The sequence below is a fragment of the Ornithodoros turicata genome, chromosome 8 (genome assembly GCF_037126465.1).
Source record: "Ornithodoros turicata isolate Travis chromosome 8, ASM3712646v1, whole genome shotgun sequence".
NCBI classification, from domain to species: Eukaryota; Metazoa; Arthropoda; class Arachnida; order Ixodida; family Argasidae; genus Ornithodoros; species Ornithodoros turicata.
This window is the reverse complement of record NC_088208.1, coordinates 40,064,293-40,085,689: the sequence shown is the minus strand read 5'-3', so window position 1 is coordinate 40,085,689 and position 21,397 is coordinate 40,064,293. Positions and strand designations below refer to the sequence as shown.

Genomic DNA, 21,397 nt, shown 5'->3' with positions numbered 1-21,397 from the left:
CAAAATTCTCGCGGGGGGGGGGGGGGTTGGAAAATCCATGGTAATAACGTTTGTTGTGGCGGTATGGGTTGAGAGCAGCAGCTTGTCGATGGATTGTCGTAGCTATTGGGGAACAGGCAAAAAATGGGAGAAGTCTACCACTCGCAAGTGAATGCGATAAGTATTTAAAGAGATCGAAACATTTATTTTACGAAAGCTTGTTTTTCAGTAAAATAAATGTTTGGATCTCTTTAAATACTTACCTTATAGCTATCGGGGAGATAGAATTGCGCCCTGGGCCGACTTCATATAGGGAGCAAAAATGGCACCGAACTTTATTCGAAAGTGTCTGCACAACCAGCTGCGGGAATCAAACCGATGTTTTCCCACGTTCTACCTTCTCCGTACGTTGTACAGCTTGGGACAAAAGTTTACGGAACACAGCACAGCCGTGTTTCTTCATCGGAGCGGCCTCGTGCAAGCTGTCACGAAGAGGTCGAATAAGAAACGGGTGACCGGCTATTCAATCCGGTGTTTCGCTGCAATGGAGAAATGCGACACCCCGGTGTTCCGTAAACTTTTTTCCCAAGCTGTACCTATTCTCCATACATGGAGCATATGCCTAGCAAGTTTTATTAGAATGAGCTTCGAAAGAAAAGAAAGAAGAAATATATATTTGGGGACGCCGACCAGCAAAATACCAACTTCGCAATTTATTGGTCACGAACCCGTCTGGCGGTTTATTTGCCAGCAAACGAGATAGCGCGCCATCATAATGTTAGCTGTTGGATGAAAGGATTACAAATATGTTTCTTGCGTGAACAAACGACCGGCGGTTGCCTCGCGTTTTCCCGTAATTTAGAGCAGACAACCTCTTTAACCGAAACACGCGGGCGCACAGAACGGGGGAATGCCGGCCGTAATGTAACGGAAGTGACGTCGTATCCTCAGCTATTTCCTGTCCTCAGCTGACAGCTTCTCGGCAGCAACAACGCTTTTCAGGTTTCAGTGCTTACTATAGAGGCAAGAGGGAGTATGGTAGCATGCTCAATGTACGGTAGCGGCGTATGTAATCTCAGGGTTGTGGCACAGATTGCTTATCGCAGCGCGTAGTCTTTCGTACTTATGAAAAAGTGTGTTGTGTGGTGATACTATCGACGGGCTCCATACAATGAGGACGGACAGCACCATGGCCCTCGAAGAGAAGCTCCTAAACGGTCGGAGTATGCTCGGGTTTGAGCATACGCTGGTAAGTTAAACCAGTTTTAATCCAGACGGGGAGGTGACTGAGTAGCCGGTGCGAAACTCATTTTGTGGAACTCGGTGTGAAACTCAACCGGGCAAATCATGCGTATCGGGAGACCTTTTTCGTTTGTTGTCGCGGCGGCTCTCTTGGAGCTCCGGTGTTTGACGATCTCCCAACACGCGAATCTGATAAGGCGGGGCTCGAGGAGAATTCGGAGATAGAACACTACTTGTATTTCTCAAACACCATTGCGTACAAGCAACAGGCGTAGCGCAGGTTAGAGAAGATCCGACGCCGGCATGCGGACGTACTAACCGGACGTGATGAGTGCGCAACTGGTGTTTTTCAGGAATCCATAAAAGGAAGTTGGCAGTCGTTTAATGTGTCTGTTAAAGACGAACGGTTGACCTACACGCCGGGCGAGCACGTGAAGGAAGTACGCAGACGATCTTCTGCTATTCTTCTGCTTTCGTCTGCTATGGGCTGTGATTGTGTATTAGGTCGTCAAAATAAAGCCCTCGAGAAAGTTTTTCGGGTGCATACGAAGCTTTTAAAACGCACAACCGTCCAGAGTGTTTGGATTTGCATTAGACCAGACGATGTGTGAATGTTGAAAGCCACATTGAACCGCCCCGCTCTCTGCCTCTCTCATCCAATCACATCATGCTAGTCGCTGCCCAAGCTAAGGGCGAGCACTTTAAAATACGCCCATTCGTATTATTTCCTCAGTTCGAAAAAGAAGAAGAAGAAGAAGAAAAAAAAAAACACTATGCTTCACATGGGCACACTTTACTACGACGTAGCTTTAAAACACAGTGTGTAAATAAGAATCAATGCTTAGATTAAACTATACCATGCTGCTCCCTTTGCAATATCTCTCAAAGGTCTGCGCAGTCTTGTATCATATCTCATCATCATCTTTTTATTGAGCGTGTAAAAGTCTGGTCTTACACATAAAATTCAGAGTTTTCATATGTGTACAATATCCGAATATCATCGATATTTCGAACAGAGTCTGTTCTTCTGGACACCGTCCTCATATCATTGGCGTGGTATTTATAAGGTTAAGGATGATGCGTTCATGTGTTCATGGATATTATAAGTCAATAGCACGCGTGGATTGGGAAAAATCAGTACGAATGCGTAAGATTTCGTGAAAAACGGTGTTTGCATTCGAGCCAGGAAGTGATCCTGCATATGATACACACACTCCTTCGAAAGTGATCAACACCTCGAAGCACTTAAGAAGCCCAGAGTTATTGATTTACCGTACGAGTGGCCGTTTGATAAGCACATCACGGCTTCTGCGCTAAATGTGTTTAGCTGTAAATGGATAAACATTCCGAGCGCTGACGTCATACCTGTACCTATACCTTTGCCACTACAAAGAAGGATGAAGGAGGAGAAGAAGAAAAAAAAAAAGCCCATTTTATAACGCTGTCATTATAAAGTTGGTAGCTTCAAGCTCAAGACTGGCAGCTGATGGGCTCGAATCGCACCTCTGGTTGTACTCTCCGAGGTTTTCACTGGGTTTTGAGGGTAGATTTTCCACACGGATGTCGGCACAGCTACCGTGAAGTCGACCCAGGACGCACACTTACCCCTCCCCTACCTGCTATCCTCCCTCCATCTTTCCACGCCAATACACCACTCATAGCCATAGCTGCTTCGCGGTACCAGCGCGGATATTCTATTCTGTAATTCTACGCATTCCACTGTTACCGGGTTAAAGTACAAAAAAAAAAAAAAAAAGTCGCGTAACTTCGCAGCAACCAGCTATGAAACTTCTTAGTGTGTTCAGCGAAAACAGGATTTGGGTGGAATGAGGTGTTGTCATTCCAGAGTCTTTCGCTGTGCACCCATTTGTCCACAACGAAATGTCCCCGACAAGCACCAATTATGCGAGCACCTCTAACCATCTATCTCACCACACTTCCAGAACACGTCCGTCAGTCGTACAAGTTGACTCGACGCCATTGTTCCCGTCTTCTAACAACAATTAGAAAAGTTAACAGCAAAGAGAACAGAGACTATTTTTCTTCTGGGTACGTTTTTCGTTCGCCTCTATCTCAACGAAGGCACACGTGTTTGACACAGCGCTATTTGCTGACCCTTCCTCCTGTGGTGGACTCATTTGGGACATTCAAAAGACTGATTAAAGAACAGTTGGTGGCCGTTGTGAGCCTTGTGTATGTCCTTCTGTGCATGCATCCTGATCACGTGTCAGAAAATTCCTCTGCTCCTGGTCCAGTATAAACTGTGTTTAGACTTGCGAGTCTGTTGCTCTGGGAACCGGACATTGCGGTGTTCTTTGCTTCGGGTGAAACAGATGTGGAAGAAGAAGAGCCCTGGACCGGTAATCCAGAAGATGTGGGTTCGAGTCCTACAGCTGGCTAACCTTTTCAGTGACCTTCATCTTTCACCGTGGAAGAATAGTTATCGCCAAAACATTGATGGAAAATGAATGTGGCATAACCCTTATTGTTGTCCTTGCACAGAAACCTCCAAAATTAAGTAGCTCGAAATAACACCCGCCAATATCCCCGTAACCGGATCGGAAACTTCAGCTCACGGTCTCCTGGTGCGAAAGTGTTTTTTTTTTTTTTGCAGAAAACGCAGCTGTTCCTACGTGAAAAATAAACAAATAAATAAATCTAACGGGGGAAATTGACGTTCTGCCAGGTGCAGTCATTTGTATAAACGCCATTGACGCATTCAATATCCGTGTTTTGTTGCGTTGTCGGAAACACGATGATGCCAACGTTTTTTCTTTTTATTTTCTTGCCATGCTTATAGGAGTTTTGTAGTCAGCTTCTTTTTGTTGAAGGGAATATTTTCTCGTAAGGTAAATTACGTTTGGCCGGCACAAAAATTAGAGTACTGAAAAAAATAAATAAAAAGAAAAACATGAGTTTCACCCATGTTGTTATTTTATTTATTTTTTTCAGATGGAATTACACATTATACTTCATTTAAAAAGGGCCATCCGATCCCAATTGAAAAGAGGTGACATTAGGCCTCATATGGTTTAGGACGCTACCTTGATGTCGCCATCAGAGGTCCTGATGTGGGCATCAAAAACTGCCCTGATGTCGACATCAGGACTGTACTTGATGTGACATCAAGAAGTGTTGATGTAACACCGCCAAATTGAGATGTTTCTTGGTGTGATATCAAATAAATTTGAGGTGACACGAATAAGTTATGATGTTCATTTTTAACAGGTAGATAATAAGAATAATAAGCATTTTGTTAAACCGTGCAAAAAGAACGGGGTGGCTTTGTCAATGACACCCTTGGTTGTGTTAGTATGGACCAGTCTACATTATATCAGGAAAATAATTAAAACGGTGCCAATTAGACTAGATATGCAAGAAAAGGTTAGATTAGGCATGGTAAGATGTTTAGATAGGAGTAGATAGGGAAAAAGTAACACGAGTTAGATTAGATTACGTATAGGGGTGAAATGACTTACATTAGACAAGGAAAAACGGTTTAGAGGTAGATTAGATAAAGAAGGAACAAATATATTGGAACAGATTGGGCAGATAAAACAAAGAAAACATGGTCGTGAGTACGTAGGGGAGAGCTATAACGATTTAGATTAGACAAGATTTGGAGGAAAGTGAGTGGAGATTATATGTCGAAATGAAAAAGTTTAGATTAGATAAACAAGGTAAACGTTGATTTTTGATTAGGCAGGTAAAAGAAAGTTGTTAAGTAGGTCCTCCCTTAAAAAGATAACATGACTTAGATTAGATTACGTGGGAAACATTATATTAGGTAAAGAAAGAAAAGTCCGTTCCAGTGGTACTACAATTCCACTTCCCGACATCTTTTACTTACACGAGTATCGACAAATATCGATATTTTTCTATCGGTTACCGCAACATATCGATAAAATATGGGTAAAATATTGATAGCTTAATCGATGTTTATCGATTAAGATATCTGTATTCAAAATTCGAATATTTAGATGTATCATAGATGTAGGTGTATCAGAATTCTCATATTTTTTAGCCTTAGTGCACATACACGATAGGAACGATTAAAAGCTGCTGTAAGGTATGTTTTTCTATTTACCCTCCTGGCAGACGCAACCGATGAGAAGTCGTGACTGGGGCTTCGTTTCCAGCGGGGAATAAATCGTTCTTTTGATCAGTGGATATGCGTTTGAGAAAAGTTAAGCATCTTTAAAGGGACTCCTTGCATACAAAGTCTGATATTACACAACAGCCGCCGTGTATGAGGATTGACGAAAGCTTTTTTCCTGCATGGTGACGGTGGAAAAAGAAAGAAAAAGGCAATTTTTTCTCGGCCTTGGGACCGTGCGCGCATCTTGCCAAATGCTTTCTTAGACTTTTTTTGTGTGTTCGTCCAGGCTTTTCATGCGGAAGATCGAGACAAAAGAGCGGTTATGAGGGAAATATTAAAAAAAAAAAAACACTTTTATGTCACGTCGAAGTAAGACGAAAGTGGTAAGGATTGGCAAAATATATGGACATCAGTTGGTAAGATGTGATCCTCGCGGAAAAAAACAGGATTCTACTCGGTAATCGATAGCCTCCAGTCCGTTCATCTTTGCTGCTCAGATTTGTGTATCTGACGCGAACACAACCAGCGGCATGGTCAGCGTTGGTGGTAGCCAAGGTCGTGCTGAAGACTGGGTTCGAATCCTACCACGGGCTGTGCTGTCTCAGGTTTTCCCTGGGTTTTCCCAGACGAATGTCGGCACAGTTCCCCCTGAAGTCGGCCCAGGACGCATACTAACCCCTCCCTTCTGTCCCCCACTCCTTCATGCTGCCCTCTCTCCATCTGTCCACATCTGTACGCCGCTCATATAGTCACAGTTGCTTCGCGGCGCTAACACGGAATAAAAAAAAACACGTGTGTTACGCGGAGTTACCGGAATACTTGTCGCTGAAACGTAACTCTAAAAAGTCGCGTAATAGTCATTATAGCCAGTCCTGGGTAATTACAGCTAGCTCGTGGAAGTATATAGCAACTGAGTTACAACTGCATTTCACAGTTACTTTCAACAGAAGTGATAACTGGTTACAGTTACTTAAAACTCAGTTACTACCTCCAGACTATTTGGAACACTGTGAACGTAACGAAGTGTTATTGAACAAGGTTAAAGGAACATGGAAGGCACTTGGAACGTAAATCTTTTTACTGCGTCGTACGAGCATACTATACCTTCGGGAACCGTCACGCGAAATGTTTTCTTGGGGAAGAGCGAATTCACGGAGAAAATTGCTTTGCAAGAGTGCGCGCAGCGGCGACGACCTCGTCCAGCGGCTCCTCGCGTCTCGTGACGTTAGGTGGCAGAGCGTTTTTCATTGGCCGCCGAGAATAATCTGCTAGAGAGAGAGCGACCAGTCGAGACGCAGGACGGGCGGCGCTGCAAAAGGAAAGAAAGAAAGAAGAAGGCGCTCGCCTTAGTATTGGTTATTGGCGAGGCACATGACGTTGCAGACATATGTCGGCATAGTTCCCTTAGAAGTCGGCCCAGGACGCACATTCCCCGTCAACCGTGACGTTGCCACCTCGGTGAGGCAGACAGCGGCGAGCCCTTTCACCCCTCCAACACCAGCAGACTGGCAGCCCAGGAGAGCAGGTCTTCTGACCCGCGAGATTGAAAGCTCTCTTGCGCTCCAGGATTACGCGCTAACTTGCAGTTTTTGTGTGAATGTGTGTCCCAGGGCTTGTAATCCTAATTTCTAGTTCTCCCGACAGATCTGTTCCATGTTCCTTTAAAATCTGGGCAGGTTGGTTATTCATTTTCAAATCGATAAAAACCCCAGTGCTGCAACGACTGCAGTCGTTGTTTGTCGTTACTTGCACCGTCCTTTGTCTCTTCTTTACCCAGCGCTGGGGTTTTATCGACTTTTAAAAAGAAGTATTATTATTATTATTGCTATTAATCGAATCTGGAATAAGGTTTCCCGATCCCATTGTTGCGTGTCCGGATATCGACCTGATTGGCGGTAGGGTTGCTTCGACGCACCTTCCTCATCCGTCGTCACGGCTTAAAGCCTCTAATTATTGTAGGTTGGGAATAATGGAAGTTTCAAAATTCACCGACCCAAGGTTTTCGAAACGGTCTCATGAGCACAAGGGTATCGAGAGTACCCGGCAGAAAGAGTCGCTGTGACACAATCGCGTCATCAGCTACTGGGAAACGCAACAGAGCGTTGCGGAACAAGTGGAGCGTGCACTCGACGACACACCTACCTACCATTTTAGGTGACCACCAAAAACCGAGCTGTTCGTGCAAATAATACACGCAACAATGTGTCATATATCTAGACGTGCCTAATACTCCACTGTCTCACTTTCTGCCTGGTCCTGTGGCAGCATGTTGCTCGGGGGAATCGCGCGAGTCTTGCATGGCTTCGGATTCCAGGAGCTTTTAGGAAAGGTTAAAGGACTGAGGCCTTTTCTTCCTTCTTGTTCTAACTACGACGAAACGGCGTGGAATATGTTACTGAATTGTCCAACATGCGGAACCCAATAGAGGACACGGAGCACGTGTTCTATCTCTCTCTCTCTCTATCTATCTATCTCTCAATCTATCTATCTATCTATCTATCTATCTATCTATCTATCTATCTATCTATCTATCTATCTATCTATCTATCTATCTATCTATCTATCTATCTATCTATCTATCTATCTATCTATCTATCTATCTATCTATCTATCTATCTATCTATCTATCTATCTATCTATCTATCTATCTATCTATCTATCTATCTATCTATCTATCTATCTATCTATCTATCTATCTATCTATCTATCTATCTATCTATCTATCTATCTATCTATCTATCTATCTATCTATCTATCTATCTATCTATCTATCTATCTATCTATCTATCTATCTATCTATCTATCTATCTATCTATCTATCTATCTATCTATCTATCTATCTATCTATCTATCTATCTATCTATCTATCTATCTATCTATCTATCTATCTATCTATCTATCTATCTATCTATCTATCTATCTATCTATCTATCTATCTATCTATCTATCTATCTATCTATCTATCTATCTATCTATCTATCTATCTATCTATCTATCTATCTATCTATCTATCTATCTATCTATCTATCTATCTATCTATCTATCTATCTATCTATCTATCTATCTATCTATCTATCTATCTATCTATCTATCTATCTATCTATCTATCTATCTATCTATCTTTCTCTCTATCTTTCTCTCTATCTTTCTCTCTATCTTTCTCTCTATCTTTCTCTCTATCTTTCTTTCTATCTTTCTTTCTATCTTTCTTTCTATCTATCTAATCTATACTATCTAATCTATCTAATCTAGCGGTCTGTTTCTCTCTTTATCTCTCTCTATCTGTCTGCTGTTCTCTTTGTTTTTCTTTCGTTCTTTCTGGTATTGCTATTGATATGCAAGAGCAATATATTTTTGCCCCGTTCTATGGCCAGCTGGTCGCTGTGCCCGGAGTCCCATCGACAGTGACATCTTTCAGCATCATTTATCTTCGGGCCTGTCTCGAAATGATTCCAGCTCATCGTGAGACCATCTTGCTGACGTTCACCGACTCCGTCGTTCCTTTTATTTAGGCCAGTTTTTGCCATGCCGAACTCGCTCAAAAGCTCGTGTATCCCGGCCCCTCCCAGCTTGCCGAAAGGGGTTGACCTTCCTTAGTAACTTCATGTTCTTTGTAACTTAGCGTTCATGTTCTTCATTGCATCATGCACACTAGAGCATTGATGGAAAAATAATATTTTTTCTGGTCTCTACCAAGGGAGCGAGATCTACGGTTATTCCCATTGGCATATCGTACGCACGTGACCTATCCCGGGCGCACTGCCTCACTGGTATACGCTCGCAGTGATTTCACAATCGATTTTCCACGCATGCATTACCACCTTTGCCGTTAAACCTCGGATGCAGGTTCATATCGGTGCAAATAATTGTCTTTCACATTTATCTGGGGTAAGTTGGGACGCAGCCCATTTAATTTCGCTGCCAATTAATTAATTAATGCGGGAACGTACCGTGTCAGCCGTACCGTTTCAAAGCAACCTAATCATTGTACGTGTCGTCTCTCTTTCAAAATGAGCTACGTGTAATGAAAGCTCGTTAAATAACGACACATATCCAAGGACACATAACCCATTGTTGTCCACCCGGCAGCTAAATGAGATGACAGCTGACGCGTGTCTCAACTGGCCTCGCTGTTCAAAACGTCTCAATGTCATTTTTTGTCTAACAGCTCGTACGACACCACTGTCACAAAAAGCTACAGAGGCGCTATGACAGCTACATATAATCGCACGGTATCAGCGCTTCTGTCATCCATAAGTTGTACAGCTTCCGGTTTTATCACTGTTTATAATTCTTTAGATCACCCGAAACGCGGCAAAAATGACCGCCAAACCAAATTACAGTGGTACAAGATTGAATTGGCTTGTTATAACATAATGAAATAACTGGTGAACTTCTCTTTGTCAATTTTCTTCGCCCTATCTTATATAATACCTCGGAAAATATAAACACCGAAAACTGGAAATGCTTGAAATAGGTGCACCTATATCCGACAAGACCTTTCAGAATTGTCGCCGACACTGGAAAATGGCATGGTTCGAACCCTAACCAGCTGTCTGTGGCTCAGGTCTGAATGTTATCACTGTTTTACTTTAAAGAAAATTCTGACTCCCAGGATGCGCGATATACCGAGCAGCGTACTACGATACCGGTCGGCAAATAACTCGGTAGAATGAGCTTATGTTTCATTACATTTTATTTATTTTTTTTACACGCAATCATGACGCAGGAATAAAACAAACAGAAAGACCATCGTAAATCTCACCCAACGCATAAAACGTCCAGCTCGTGCACTCGTCTGCTAAATTTTTCTCTGCATTCACACCACGACTCCTATAGGAGGCGCAGTGTGGCGATTTTAGTTAGGGTGCCTGAATGCTAGCTCCCTCTACAGAAGTGTTATCCCTCTCAGAGGGAGCTATAGTATTCAGGCACCCTAATTTGGGTAAGGCTCAGTGTTGGTTTCGTTGCGGTGTCTGACTTCTTGTTCCCTCTGTGTACGATGGAGTAGTGATGGGCGATAGTCATCCAAACACTATCGATAGTACTATCGATGGTCGAGATGACTACTCATTTGAGTATCGATAGTTTTCTTCAAAACTATCGATAGTTTCAGCTATCGATAGTAAGCTGGACAAAGTCCAAACCCGCTTGCTGCTAAAATGTATAAGTCGCTGTTCCCAGTTGTATTACCAATCTAATCAAATACCTTATTTATTGATAGTTGCACAGTACATATTTTCGAAACAGTTACGCACAGTTAGAATGAAAAAAAAAAAAGAACGAAAAAGAAAACGATTACATAAAACAGAGGAACTGTTCTTCTGAAAAACGAACGGCAACTTCTGTACTGCTTAAAGGAGCAATGAGGTGACATTTAACGTCGCTCGAAATCCTGCCTCGTCTGTCAAGCTGTCCACCAGGGGTCACCATGCAAAATATTTTCGCTCTGCGGTACGTTATAGCTGCGCAATACAACTTACAAAAAACGATGGGAGAACGCAGCCGCAGACGGCCGACACGATTCTCGCGTGACGTATACGCTCTGCAAGTAACCGAGCGTTCTGCGCATATCTCCTCTCCCGGATACTCCAGTCGGGAAGCCCCATTGGCTACGGCGGCGCCCTCCCTCTTCCCTCTCACTGCCTCCTCTCATGCGCAGAGACGCACTTGCACAGCGTATTGGAGGCTCCGTGCCTCGTTTCTTTGTTTTTTTGTTCGCAGCTCACGCGCCGCTTATACATGCTTGAGCTGTGCCGCTGTACGTCACTGGTCACGTGGGGGGTGGGGGGGGCAGCATACGTCACGACGTCCTCTCGTTCTGGGATGTGCTCTTTTCACGAGGAGAAGGATTTTTCCAAGGTGTGCGGAACAGAGTCCTCGCGCTCGCTCTGTACGTCACATCTGATGGTCGTTCTTTCGCAGGAGCTTATTTTATTCGTTGGAGAACACTCTGCATCGAAAAAAGAAAAAGGGAAAGAAAAAGGGGGGGGGGGCGTCACATTAGGGCTCCTTTATAAACCACCAATACAGAAAAAGAAATTTCGTGGATTGATGACCGCTGCGTGTGGTTAATATTATTCAGAGCTGTCGCATACGCTGTCAAACTAGTTTATGTTAGTGTCACAGTAATACGGGGGCCGCTAATTCCTCCTCGGAAATGTCAACTTTATAGCAGTGATGTATACGCCGATATTTCATGAACTTCATATTTCATTTCCCATGATCATACTGTATTTCTTTTTTTTTTTTCCGAGACGTAACTATCAATCACGAGCGAAACGCGATCGGCGAACTGCATGCGAAAAACGAGAATTCAGAGGCTTTTGTTTTCTGATGGAAATATGTTCAACTTTTAAATTGCGGGTGACTAAAGCTGGATACACACGTGCGTTTTTTGAGCGCGTCTCGCGTTCGCGGCGCCGCGAAACGCGGGCGGCGGCGCATTTCCAGACACTTCTCGAGAACCGCTCCGTGCTCTAGCTACGGAGAGCAGAAACGCGAACGTTTTTCTTTATTCTTTATTTATGTCATGAGAATGTAGCATATAGACGGGAATGATGACAGAATCGGCTACTGACCTCATGCAGCCACTTTTTTTATTTTTTTATTTTTGTCCATTGTTGCTCTCGACGTTACGTTTTCCAACATCTTCCGTGGCTCGTTATCATTCTACTCAAAGTATCAACATGAAACGAGAGAGAAAAAAAAGTACAGTTTTCGAACCCCAGACGGGATGGTCCACTACGAAGGAGTTGCCGTGGGAAACTTCACTCCCGGGAATTGTACTCCGTATCTCCCTCATTATCTCTTGGACAAGCGTGCATAGCTCCCCGTCAAGTGTACATATGTTTGTTTAGAAGAACATACGGTGATCACCACCTCAAGGTAATGACGTTATCGCGAGCAGCCTGCGAGTAACCGTTATCAGTCACCTCCTACAGTTGGCCGGACAATGTGTGATCTTGCTTGGATGCGTAGATGTTCGGCCAGTACAAAGAGGATCTGGGAGCATTCGCCAAATCGGAAGCACTAAGGCTTAAGACGCTCGAAAAACTACGAAGAAAGGAAGAACAACTGGACCAGAAAGAGTTGAAACCGTACAGGCCCGAATGGCAGAGGAAATGCTCAGGTGAGTTACTTCGTGTTGCGTATTTCAGACGCAGTTTTTGCCCACCAGGGGGTTCTCAGATCTCAATGTTTTTGTACCATAGAGGAATGAATTGAGTGGAAGCCCTTTGTTCCATGGGAAAACTGACACATGGGGCAGCCGCGTGACGTTAACGCTAGTTTTCCAGTTTCGGTTTTCCAGTCGTCTGCAGAGCCGATTAAAATTGTGGTTTCGGAATCCCTGGATAGCTGTGCCCGTAGCGTACTAAAATGGCCCCAAGGTGGCGTGTGCAAAGTATCCTCATTGGTCTCCTCAGGTAACGTGGCACAAGGTACGAAAGAAGCTAAAACTCGTGATGTTCTTTTGTTTGTTTTGGGTTGTTTGTTTGTTTGTTGTTTTGTTTTGGGAGTAGCAGGACTAGTCAGGAGACAAGTTCAATTTCTCCCTGGTTTTCTTTTAAATAATCAATCAATCGTCACGTCACACGTCACTTGTCCGCACTCACTTATCCTTCACTTCTTTCCTCCATGGTTAATACTGTGCCTGGTCCACGCTGTGTCTGGTGTTTCTCTCAAATTAGGGGGTAAAAATCGGCTATTTTTTAAACTTAAGTTCGGCATGAAATCGGGTGCTACACATGTATTCGGATGTTATAGCTGGAAAAGAACTCTTTCGTTCAACATCGCACCAGACTACACCTACACGTTACACCGGTGTACGAAACAAAATCCCAGGAAAAAACATCCACGGAAGGAAGCGCAGAAAGAAAAAGCATAAATGCACAGTATAGTCCACCAACGAACACAACAAAACAAATGACTTTTTTTTTTTACTCAATGTTAGTTAACATTGATCTAAATGTGTTAAAAGGAACGAAGGTATCTTCGTCTGTATCAGTAGTCTGACTATATAAATAGTGTCCCTCAAAAGTTCTGCGTACAACAATACACCGTGGAAGTAGGTCAGCTGTCCGCGCATCCCTCCAGTTTCCCCCTGTCACGTGTTGCCCGTGGAGCGACCCCATTGGTCCCAAATGAGGGGGTAAACATTTCAGGGTTGAGGCGCACGTGGTTTCTTCTGTGAACCCATGCCACTCTATAGCGCTGCCTTGTGAGTGGACGCGGTCACGTGGTTTCTCCAAACTTTACCTGCGCAGAAAACAACAACAACTTTATTTTAAGAGGATGAATGAGGAGTTTCATCACCAGGGGCGATACTCTACCCCATTGCTGGTGGTGATGTGGGGAATGAAGTAATGAGCCTCTGTACAACAAGGATCGAAGTCCTATGGTATCCAGAAAGGTGAAGAGAGGTTTGAGGGCAGAGCATTGGTGGGCTGGATTTGGTCATGGACAAAGTCTTAGTCACACTTCGTCAGCTGGACTCTCGCCCCTTCTCCCTGTCAAATAAAAAAAAATCTATAAATTAAAAACGACGAACTAACGAACACACTAACAAACTAACGAACAAACGACGAACTAAAAACTTACAAAAAAAAAAAAAGCTATGACAACGTATTGGATATTTTCCTACAACAGTTGCCTTATTATGAGGTATGACTGGAGTGTTAAGATTTGATATCAATTTCTCATACTTCGACAACGTTCACGAAGAATGGTGCATCTTTTCCCCTCTGGAGAAATCGAGGTTTGCACAACAATGCGCAAATCCGCTGACGCAAGCTTCTGACAATTAAAATCGCTGTTGCCAGTAGCTGTGCAAGGCTGCGTGCAATATCCTCCACATCGCACTTGTAGGGCATTGAAACAAAAATGCGAATCTGCAGAACGCTAGAAAACGACGGCTCGGCCGGGTATTTAATTTAATTTATTCGCAATATGATGGAATATGAAAAAAAAAAAAAAACTGGGTTGAACGGGGTGTAGAACCGGGTTATACAGTGCACAAATGCGGAATGCACGAAATATCGCACCATTTCACCCATAATTTTTTATCTAAAAAGTGGCGTCCAATTTTTTTATAACCGAATTTTGTGAGAAAAGATTAAACCCGGAACTGTTATACGATGCACGAAGCAAATTAATACGAGGCGTGTGAAAATAAGGAGATTTTTCCTTAATTTTGGAAGAATAAGATTTTCTTAAAATATTTAATCGGCTAAATTCGAGTGTCATATTTCAGACTTCTTATCGAGTATCTGGAAGCACACGTTCGCCCGTGTGGGCGAAGACTGGGTCTTCCTTATCCTTCTAGGCGTTATCTCATCTCTTATCAGTTTTTCCATGGACTATGGTATTGCAATCTTCCTCAAAAGTGAGTAATATTTCCCTTTTCTACCTCATCTGTGTTGTCCGAGTCTGTTGTTGTCTGATATGTCCTGTGTGATGTTATCGGAGATTTGGTGAGATTATGTTGGACTGCATAATGCCTATTGTATAACCGGAACGCGTCTATTGGACAGAGGGAAGCAACGTGCGCAACGCTGTCCAATATGCGCGTCGCGATAACTTATCTCGACGCGTCAGATATCTCGACAATCAGCGAGCATAGTCTCCCTGGTAGGTTTATACCCCAACCCGATAAGATAACTTATCAACAAGATAACTTTTAGAACATGCCTTATCAGCGACAGTTTCTGTGATGCACCATGGTTGTTTCCGTAATTGCAACTTTCCGAAAGATAAGGTATCTGTCGGCGGTTGTGTGTGGAGGTTGTGTTCACAAAAAATACAACGATGTGCTATCAATAGCTGCACCACGACAGCGATATAGGATCCCTTCACTGTAAACAGATGATTGCATCGTGTTACCTTGAAGTACGTCATTATGACGTCATTCGTTGCTCCTCCTGCAGGAATTTTTATGGGAATGTGGTCAGTGGGACGGTTTTTACCTACCGATTATAGGCGCGTGGATTCCATTAGGCCTCGATGGAAGTCTGGCTGAGATTTCCTCACGTAGGAATAAACATATTTGCCCCTCTTATGCTGTGCGGGTTGTGTAACGGTGTTGCCTTCCGCAATGATATGTAGGTTCTGCAAGGACTGGTGTCGGTTTTCGTCCGCTGTCATATTTTTTTAAAATTTTTGTTCATTTAGATACATACATCGCACAAGACATTAGGGGATTTCGCAAAGTGATTTTTACAAGTTGAAACCACCAAAAAGTCATGTACAGAAAAACAAAGAGACGACATATAAATATGCACTGGCTTCACTTATGGCGAATTCCATTGGGAGAGCAATTTTTGGCCCGCGCTAGGTAGGGTTTCGTGCATGCTCAGGGCGGGGTCGCACGGGTTTGCTTTGTCAATGGAATGCTAGCATTCAAGGTACGATGCGCGCTCTGTGCGTGCTTTCTTGGGTTTGCTTTGGCCACGTGGGGTTCAGTAAAGTGCTCCGGAATCGCACAACCTCTGTATGCAATGAGGGGATAATCGACTTATCCCTTTTTGAGTATTTTTGTTGCGATGACATCTACATACCAGTATGTACCTACCAAAGAAAATTGAGCACCGTATTGCAATTGATTGACCCGCTACAGGAAGGTATAAGAAATGGGAAATGCATGTATGTCAATGGGACGGACAGTCACATCAGGTCCCTTTTCTACGCACGCATAGAAATTGTGTAGCTTAAATTTTGCTACGATGCGGAAATCAACTTCCGACTTCCACTCGAAAAACATATTCTTCTTACCTCGCGTGACCGTGTCAGCAGTGCTACTGAGCGTTGTAACCGGAAAAACGGGAGCACTAAGCTAAGTAATAAGTCATATCATGCTGGTCATCTAGGATATTATTTTCAAGATTGTGCTCGTTTAGCAGCACGATAAGCCGGATCCAGGCTGCTCCACTACACACAGGTGATTTCGCCCTACCTGACATCACCATCGTTCAGCCATCAAAGTCCAACTCGTGAAAAGTGTTTTTTCTGCGCGATAACCCTGTGCATGCGGTGTTACATTGAAAAGCTCCTAGACTTTGTTCAATTTCTACTTAGTCACACTCCCGAAAACGATGCTAATAGGACATGCGTGTAGAGTGTTAGATATTTTGCATTTGCGTTATTCCAGGAATTCCAGCTACAATTACTTTACCAAATATTCACTTGAAGTTTTCTCGGTTTGGGACTCTTCGACTTATATCCCCTTATTGCATACAGAGGTTCAATTACACAGAGCGGGACGCGCAGTGTAAGAGACGCACGACAACCTGCGCGACACACCAGTAAAAAGAAAAAGGAAAGAAATCTCGAACATTACGGCGTCACTTATCGCGCGCATGCCTCCTCCTGGGTCAAAATTCTATTGCCCTTTGGAGCAAATTTTTTTACCCTGCCTGCAGCGGCCCTGCTCCACCAATGGCACATTCAACACATGCCTCACTTCTGCCAATGGAACAGTTCTTGCCTCTTCCCGGGCTGGGGCTAGGGTTGCCACCTTTCGTAGTGAAAAATACCGGCTGAGGGAGAGGAGGTGGAATAGAGGGAAAGGAGGAAATGTTGGCGGGAAAGGGAAAGTAAGTGAGGGGTGGACATTATCCAGAGAGAGAGAGAAAGAACGAGCCTACTGGCTCAAGACAACAATGATAATAATAATGAATAATTAAGAAAACGACTGGTGCGTGACCGGAGTTGGATCTGTGCCCCAGATTTATTCAAGCTGCAGTGGAATGTTGAAAGGAAAACCCCGTAGAAGCCCTTATGAAAGCTGTTGAGCCACAAATACCGGCAAAAGGCTTCCGGTATCACCTTCCTACCGGCAATCGGCAGAGAGAGCAAATAACCGGCCGTGCCGGTATAATACCGGCCTGGTGGCAACCCTAGCTGGGGCCCGTCGTAATCATATAAAGAAGAAATACAAAGATTACGTTATCGAGACATGAGGAGGGGACCCGGGCATGACCCATCCCCGAGGTCCGTCATTTCTCTCGCCGGCTGCTAGGACGCTACTTAGAAGACTACTAACGTCGAAAAAACGAAAATTACGGGAATTTTGGTACGGGGTGTAGTTATTCTCTCTCGCGCGAGTGATGTCACGTGAATATTCGTCATGATGTCATATTAGTAAAGCCTTGTATCGTTTGCCCGAAGAAGCATCAGCGCGGGCAGCAGCCGCGCCGTGTAATTTCGCGATGAAAAGTCGTCTGCTACGGGCGCGGCGCGGCGCTACTTGCGGGGGGACTTTCCACGTCACGGAGTGACGTCAGCACCACTCAGGTTCTCTGAAGGAGTTGAGAGGCCTCTACCTCAAAACAAAGCGATCGAAATCCCATTTGTAAAATAAACTACTGTAAATAAAGGTGACTATTTTTGCGAAGTCGCGATCGGGAAACTGCCAACGGCGAGCTTTGACTAAGCTGAACATAAAAATGGATGGAAGGTGATGAAAGTATGTATTTGTATTTGATGAAAGATGATGAAAGTATGTATTTGTATTTGATGAAAGATGATGAAAGTATGTATTGTATGTATTTGTCCTTTCTATGGCGTTCCAGCCTCAGAACATCAGTTCTCTCATAAAAATAGAAACACCGAACTTGGAGTAACCTAATAACCAATGTTGCTCCGTCGTGTCCACTTGCTAAGCCTAACTGCTGCTAAAATGTGGCTTTCGTTCGCTAAAACGACTTCGACAGACATGGAAAACCCGTGAATATGAATGGTCAAATAGTGATGTCGTGTTTTTAAACATCGCATAGCATCTTACGAAGCAGTCCAGCATTCTCCTCGTTTTTTTTGTTTGTTTTTTGTTTGTTTCGAGAACGTGAATGTCGAGATCGGGGATCTCGCAACCGGGAATATCGAGGTCCTCCCCGTACATCAGATACCGCGCGCGCGCCACTGGTCAGCTGGGATTACCATTCTTGTGCAAGAGCACATGTTATTTGTTGCACAATACGCTGCAGAAAAGAAAAAAAAAAGTATGGAGGAGACATTCACTGCTCCTTTAAAGTTAGAACTGTACTGGTTCTTGAGGAAGCACTTACATCACTCTCTGTGAGGGTAACCAAGGCCCTTTGGTCTGCCCACATGGTCTCATTCCACACACTGGTGTGCCACTGTGATGTTTTATGAGCTTCTGCTGATTTTTCAGCGCGGCGGTGGTTGCACAGAGACCTGACAGATAACCTCATCCTCAAGTACGTGGTATGGGTCTTCTTTCCTGTTCTTCTCATCCTCTTCTCATCAGGGTTTGCCCACACAGTTGCACCACAAGCAATAGGTATGTTATTCACCAGGGATCCACAACAGCTTTCGTGTAACAAAAGGGAGAAGAAAAGATGCAAAGTTATTGGCCAGTTTGTGTTTTGGCCCATATATTTATTTATTTATTTATTTATTTATTCAAAGTACCCTCCTTCTCCACTTACCGTGGAATTGCGTAGGGGAGAGGGAAATACAACTGATAACGACAATGTCAATCACTATATCTAGCTAACAGAAACTCGACAGTGCTAGCTAAGTATCAGGAAGATTCAGACATAAATAAACAAAGATTCATGGAGAACCTGTTTCTACTGTTGGTGGCAACTAGGTCCCATGGAAGGCCATTTTATTCTGATATGGTTCGCACGAAAAACGAATCCTTAAAGACCGACGACCGGTGGCGATACGGCTCGGCCTTGCATGCGTGATCCAGCCGTTCCGAGATAAAATGGGGACTTCGCAAATAATCAATATCGGCTAACACCCGTGTATCCATAGTACGTGTCGTAAAAAAGTTTCAAACGAGACGCGAGACGGTGATTTTGGCCAATATTGGCCTATATATAGGTAGAACAGTCTGAAAAGGAGTATCCCCCAGAAACAAATCTTTCAGCCTGGTTTTGCACTGCCTGGTAATGAAGGATGATGGTGGCATCACAGTTTCCTGGAATCTTCCTGGACCTAATTTAGTGTGAGACAGCCTGAATATGTGCTGCAGATCCGAGCGGATGCTTATAAAAGGGCATGACGTCTCACCGGAATGTCTTGTTGGTGCAGGTTCTGGTATACCAGAGATGAAGACCATTCTTCGTGGCGTTGTGCTCAAGGAGTACCTCACCTTTCGTACCCTGGTGGCAAAAGTGATTGGGCTTACATGTACCCTTGGCAGTGGTCTGCCTTTAGGAAAGGAGGTAATGTTGCTTTGGAATGGAAATAGAATTTGCAATGGCTACTTGAAGAGTTTGCAATGGGTATTACTTTGTTATCACTTTGTGCTTGGTTTCCAAAGAGTTATTTCTTTTATCTTTGCCAGGGTCCTTTTGTTCATGTGTCCAGTATGGTCGCTACAGCACTCAGCAAAGTCATTTCATCTTTTAAAGACATTTATGAGGTAAGTGTCACTTAGTCTAAATCACCTTTAAGGGCAGACACCCGTCATGGGACACCCCTCATGGGAGTGCATTATTGGGCACCATTCGTTCACCATTCGTAGTTATCGCAGAACCCTGCAGTTGGGACCTTCCCAACAGATTTTAATTACCTGCTAGGAATATTTAATATTCATTAAATCATGCATCTATTAATATCCATTAAACTATTAATTAATTAATCGATTATATTTGCATGTTGTGTGCCACGCAGTGCTAATCTCAAACCTTTTAGCTGTCGAACATGATCCAAAGTAACTGCTCTGAGGCTGAAACACATATAGACAGACACAACACACACCTCAAGGTGCCCAAGAACATGAACAATCGAAATATATCACTCATTGAAAGAGTTATTTATTCCTACCACTGTCTAGCTTTTTCGACAACTGCCATATTTCAATTGTTCATCTTCTAGCTGTATTTTGGTATGATGTGTGTGCAAATTTGTATCAAGTTCTGCAGGAAACCCTGTTGATCTGTAAGCTTTCGTGTCTCACGGTCAGCTGTGACAAAAACTATTTTCATCATCTCGTGTTTTTGCGTGTTGGCTCAGTGTGACGGCTTCAGTGTCAATGGCAATGTGTTTCTGCTATCAGAACGAGTCTCGTACGAGTGAAATGCTGGCCGCTGCCTGTGCCGTGGGTGTCGCCTGTACCTTTGCCGCTCCTCTTGGAGGTAAGATATTTGGTACACTGTACAGTGTTTGTCAACCTACAGTTCATTACTTCATCTACTACTTACTGTTCTGGTACATGAGTCAGTGTGAAGACAGTGTGAGCAGTATTTCATCGTTGCACTAATGCAGCTTGTGGACAAAATATCGTATTTACTCGCGTAATTAACGCACCTTCTATGGCGCTATACTTTCATGCGTAAAAAGTGCATTAATGAAGTACATGCAGTACTAGCCAACTTTACTTAAATGTACAAAAGCAGTATCACTGAGGAATTGCCCGACTCTGGTAGACCACTGTCTTGTAAGCTGCATTATAGGTTATCTATAAGGAGGACATCCAGTGCTCATTGACGAAAATTCTAGGGTCATTGATTGAATAAAACAACAGCTGAAAGACCATAGTGAGCAACGTGCAGAAGAAATACTATCTGGATTCTTTGCATACAGCTCAGTTGCAGATCATGGGTACTATTTAAGGTCGCTCGCATGATGACATTTCCGGTGAAGTGCGACCAGGGCCGGTATAATATCGCCACGAATGTTTACATGGTGCAAAATAGGGCAGAACACCCCTATGGGCACAATGGAGCTGTAACTTGCTGAACCAATTAAGCGTGGTCGGTGACGTATGTTTCCTTTTTTGTGTCTGTCTTGCCGCAGGAGTTTTGTTCAGTATTGAAGTAACTTCAGTATTCTTCGCCGTGCGCAATTACTGGCGTGGATTCTTTGCTGCTGCCTGCGGAGCGTTAGTCTGGCAGCTGTTAGGAGTTTGGCTCAAAGAGCAAGGTGAGCTGAAACTAGAATCTTCCTACTTGGAAACACTTTTATTTTCCAGAGAACAGACTGCTGCAAAACACTCTTACCCATCTCTCTTACATCTTGCTTGCTGTAGGCCCTGTCATGTGTTTTCCTCTCTTCTCATGATTGTTTTTATATGTACCACCCAATATACAGGCAATTTTTGTTTTG

At 43.7% G+C, this 21,397-nt stretch overlaps 1 protein-coding gene across 1 annotated transcript in view; it reads left to right on the top strand.

Annotated features, from left to right (window-relative positions):
* The first annotated feature begins 935 nt into the window (after positions 1-935).
* LOC135367326 (chloride channel protein 2-like) overlaps positions 936-21,397 on the top strand; it is a 28,507-nt gene continuing 8,045 nt past the window's right edge. Inside the window, exons 1-8 of the mRNA XM_064600541.1 lie at positions 936-1,228; positions 12,302-12,452; positions 14,574-14,705; positions 18,489-18,617; positions 19,379-19,512; positions 19,635-19,712; positions 20,349-20,427; positions 21,089-21,214. Coding sequence (XP_064456611.1) covers positions 1,151-1,228; positions 12,302-12,452; positions 14,574-14,705; positions 18,489-18,617; positions 19,379-19,512; positions 19,635-19,712; positions 20,349-20,427; positions 21,089-21,214 — 907 coding nt within the window. The 5' untranslated portion in view covers positions 936-1,150. The remainder of the gene's footprint in view (positions 1,229-12,301; positions 12,453-14,573; positions 14,706-18,488; positions 18,618-19,378; positions 19,513-19,634; positions 19,713-20,348; positions 20,428-21,088; positions 21,215-21,397) is intronic.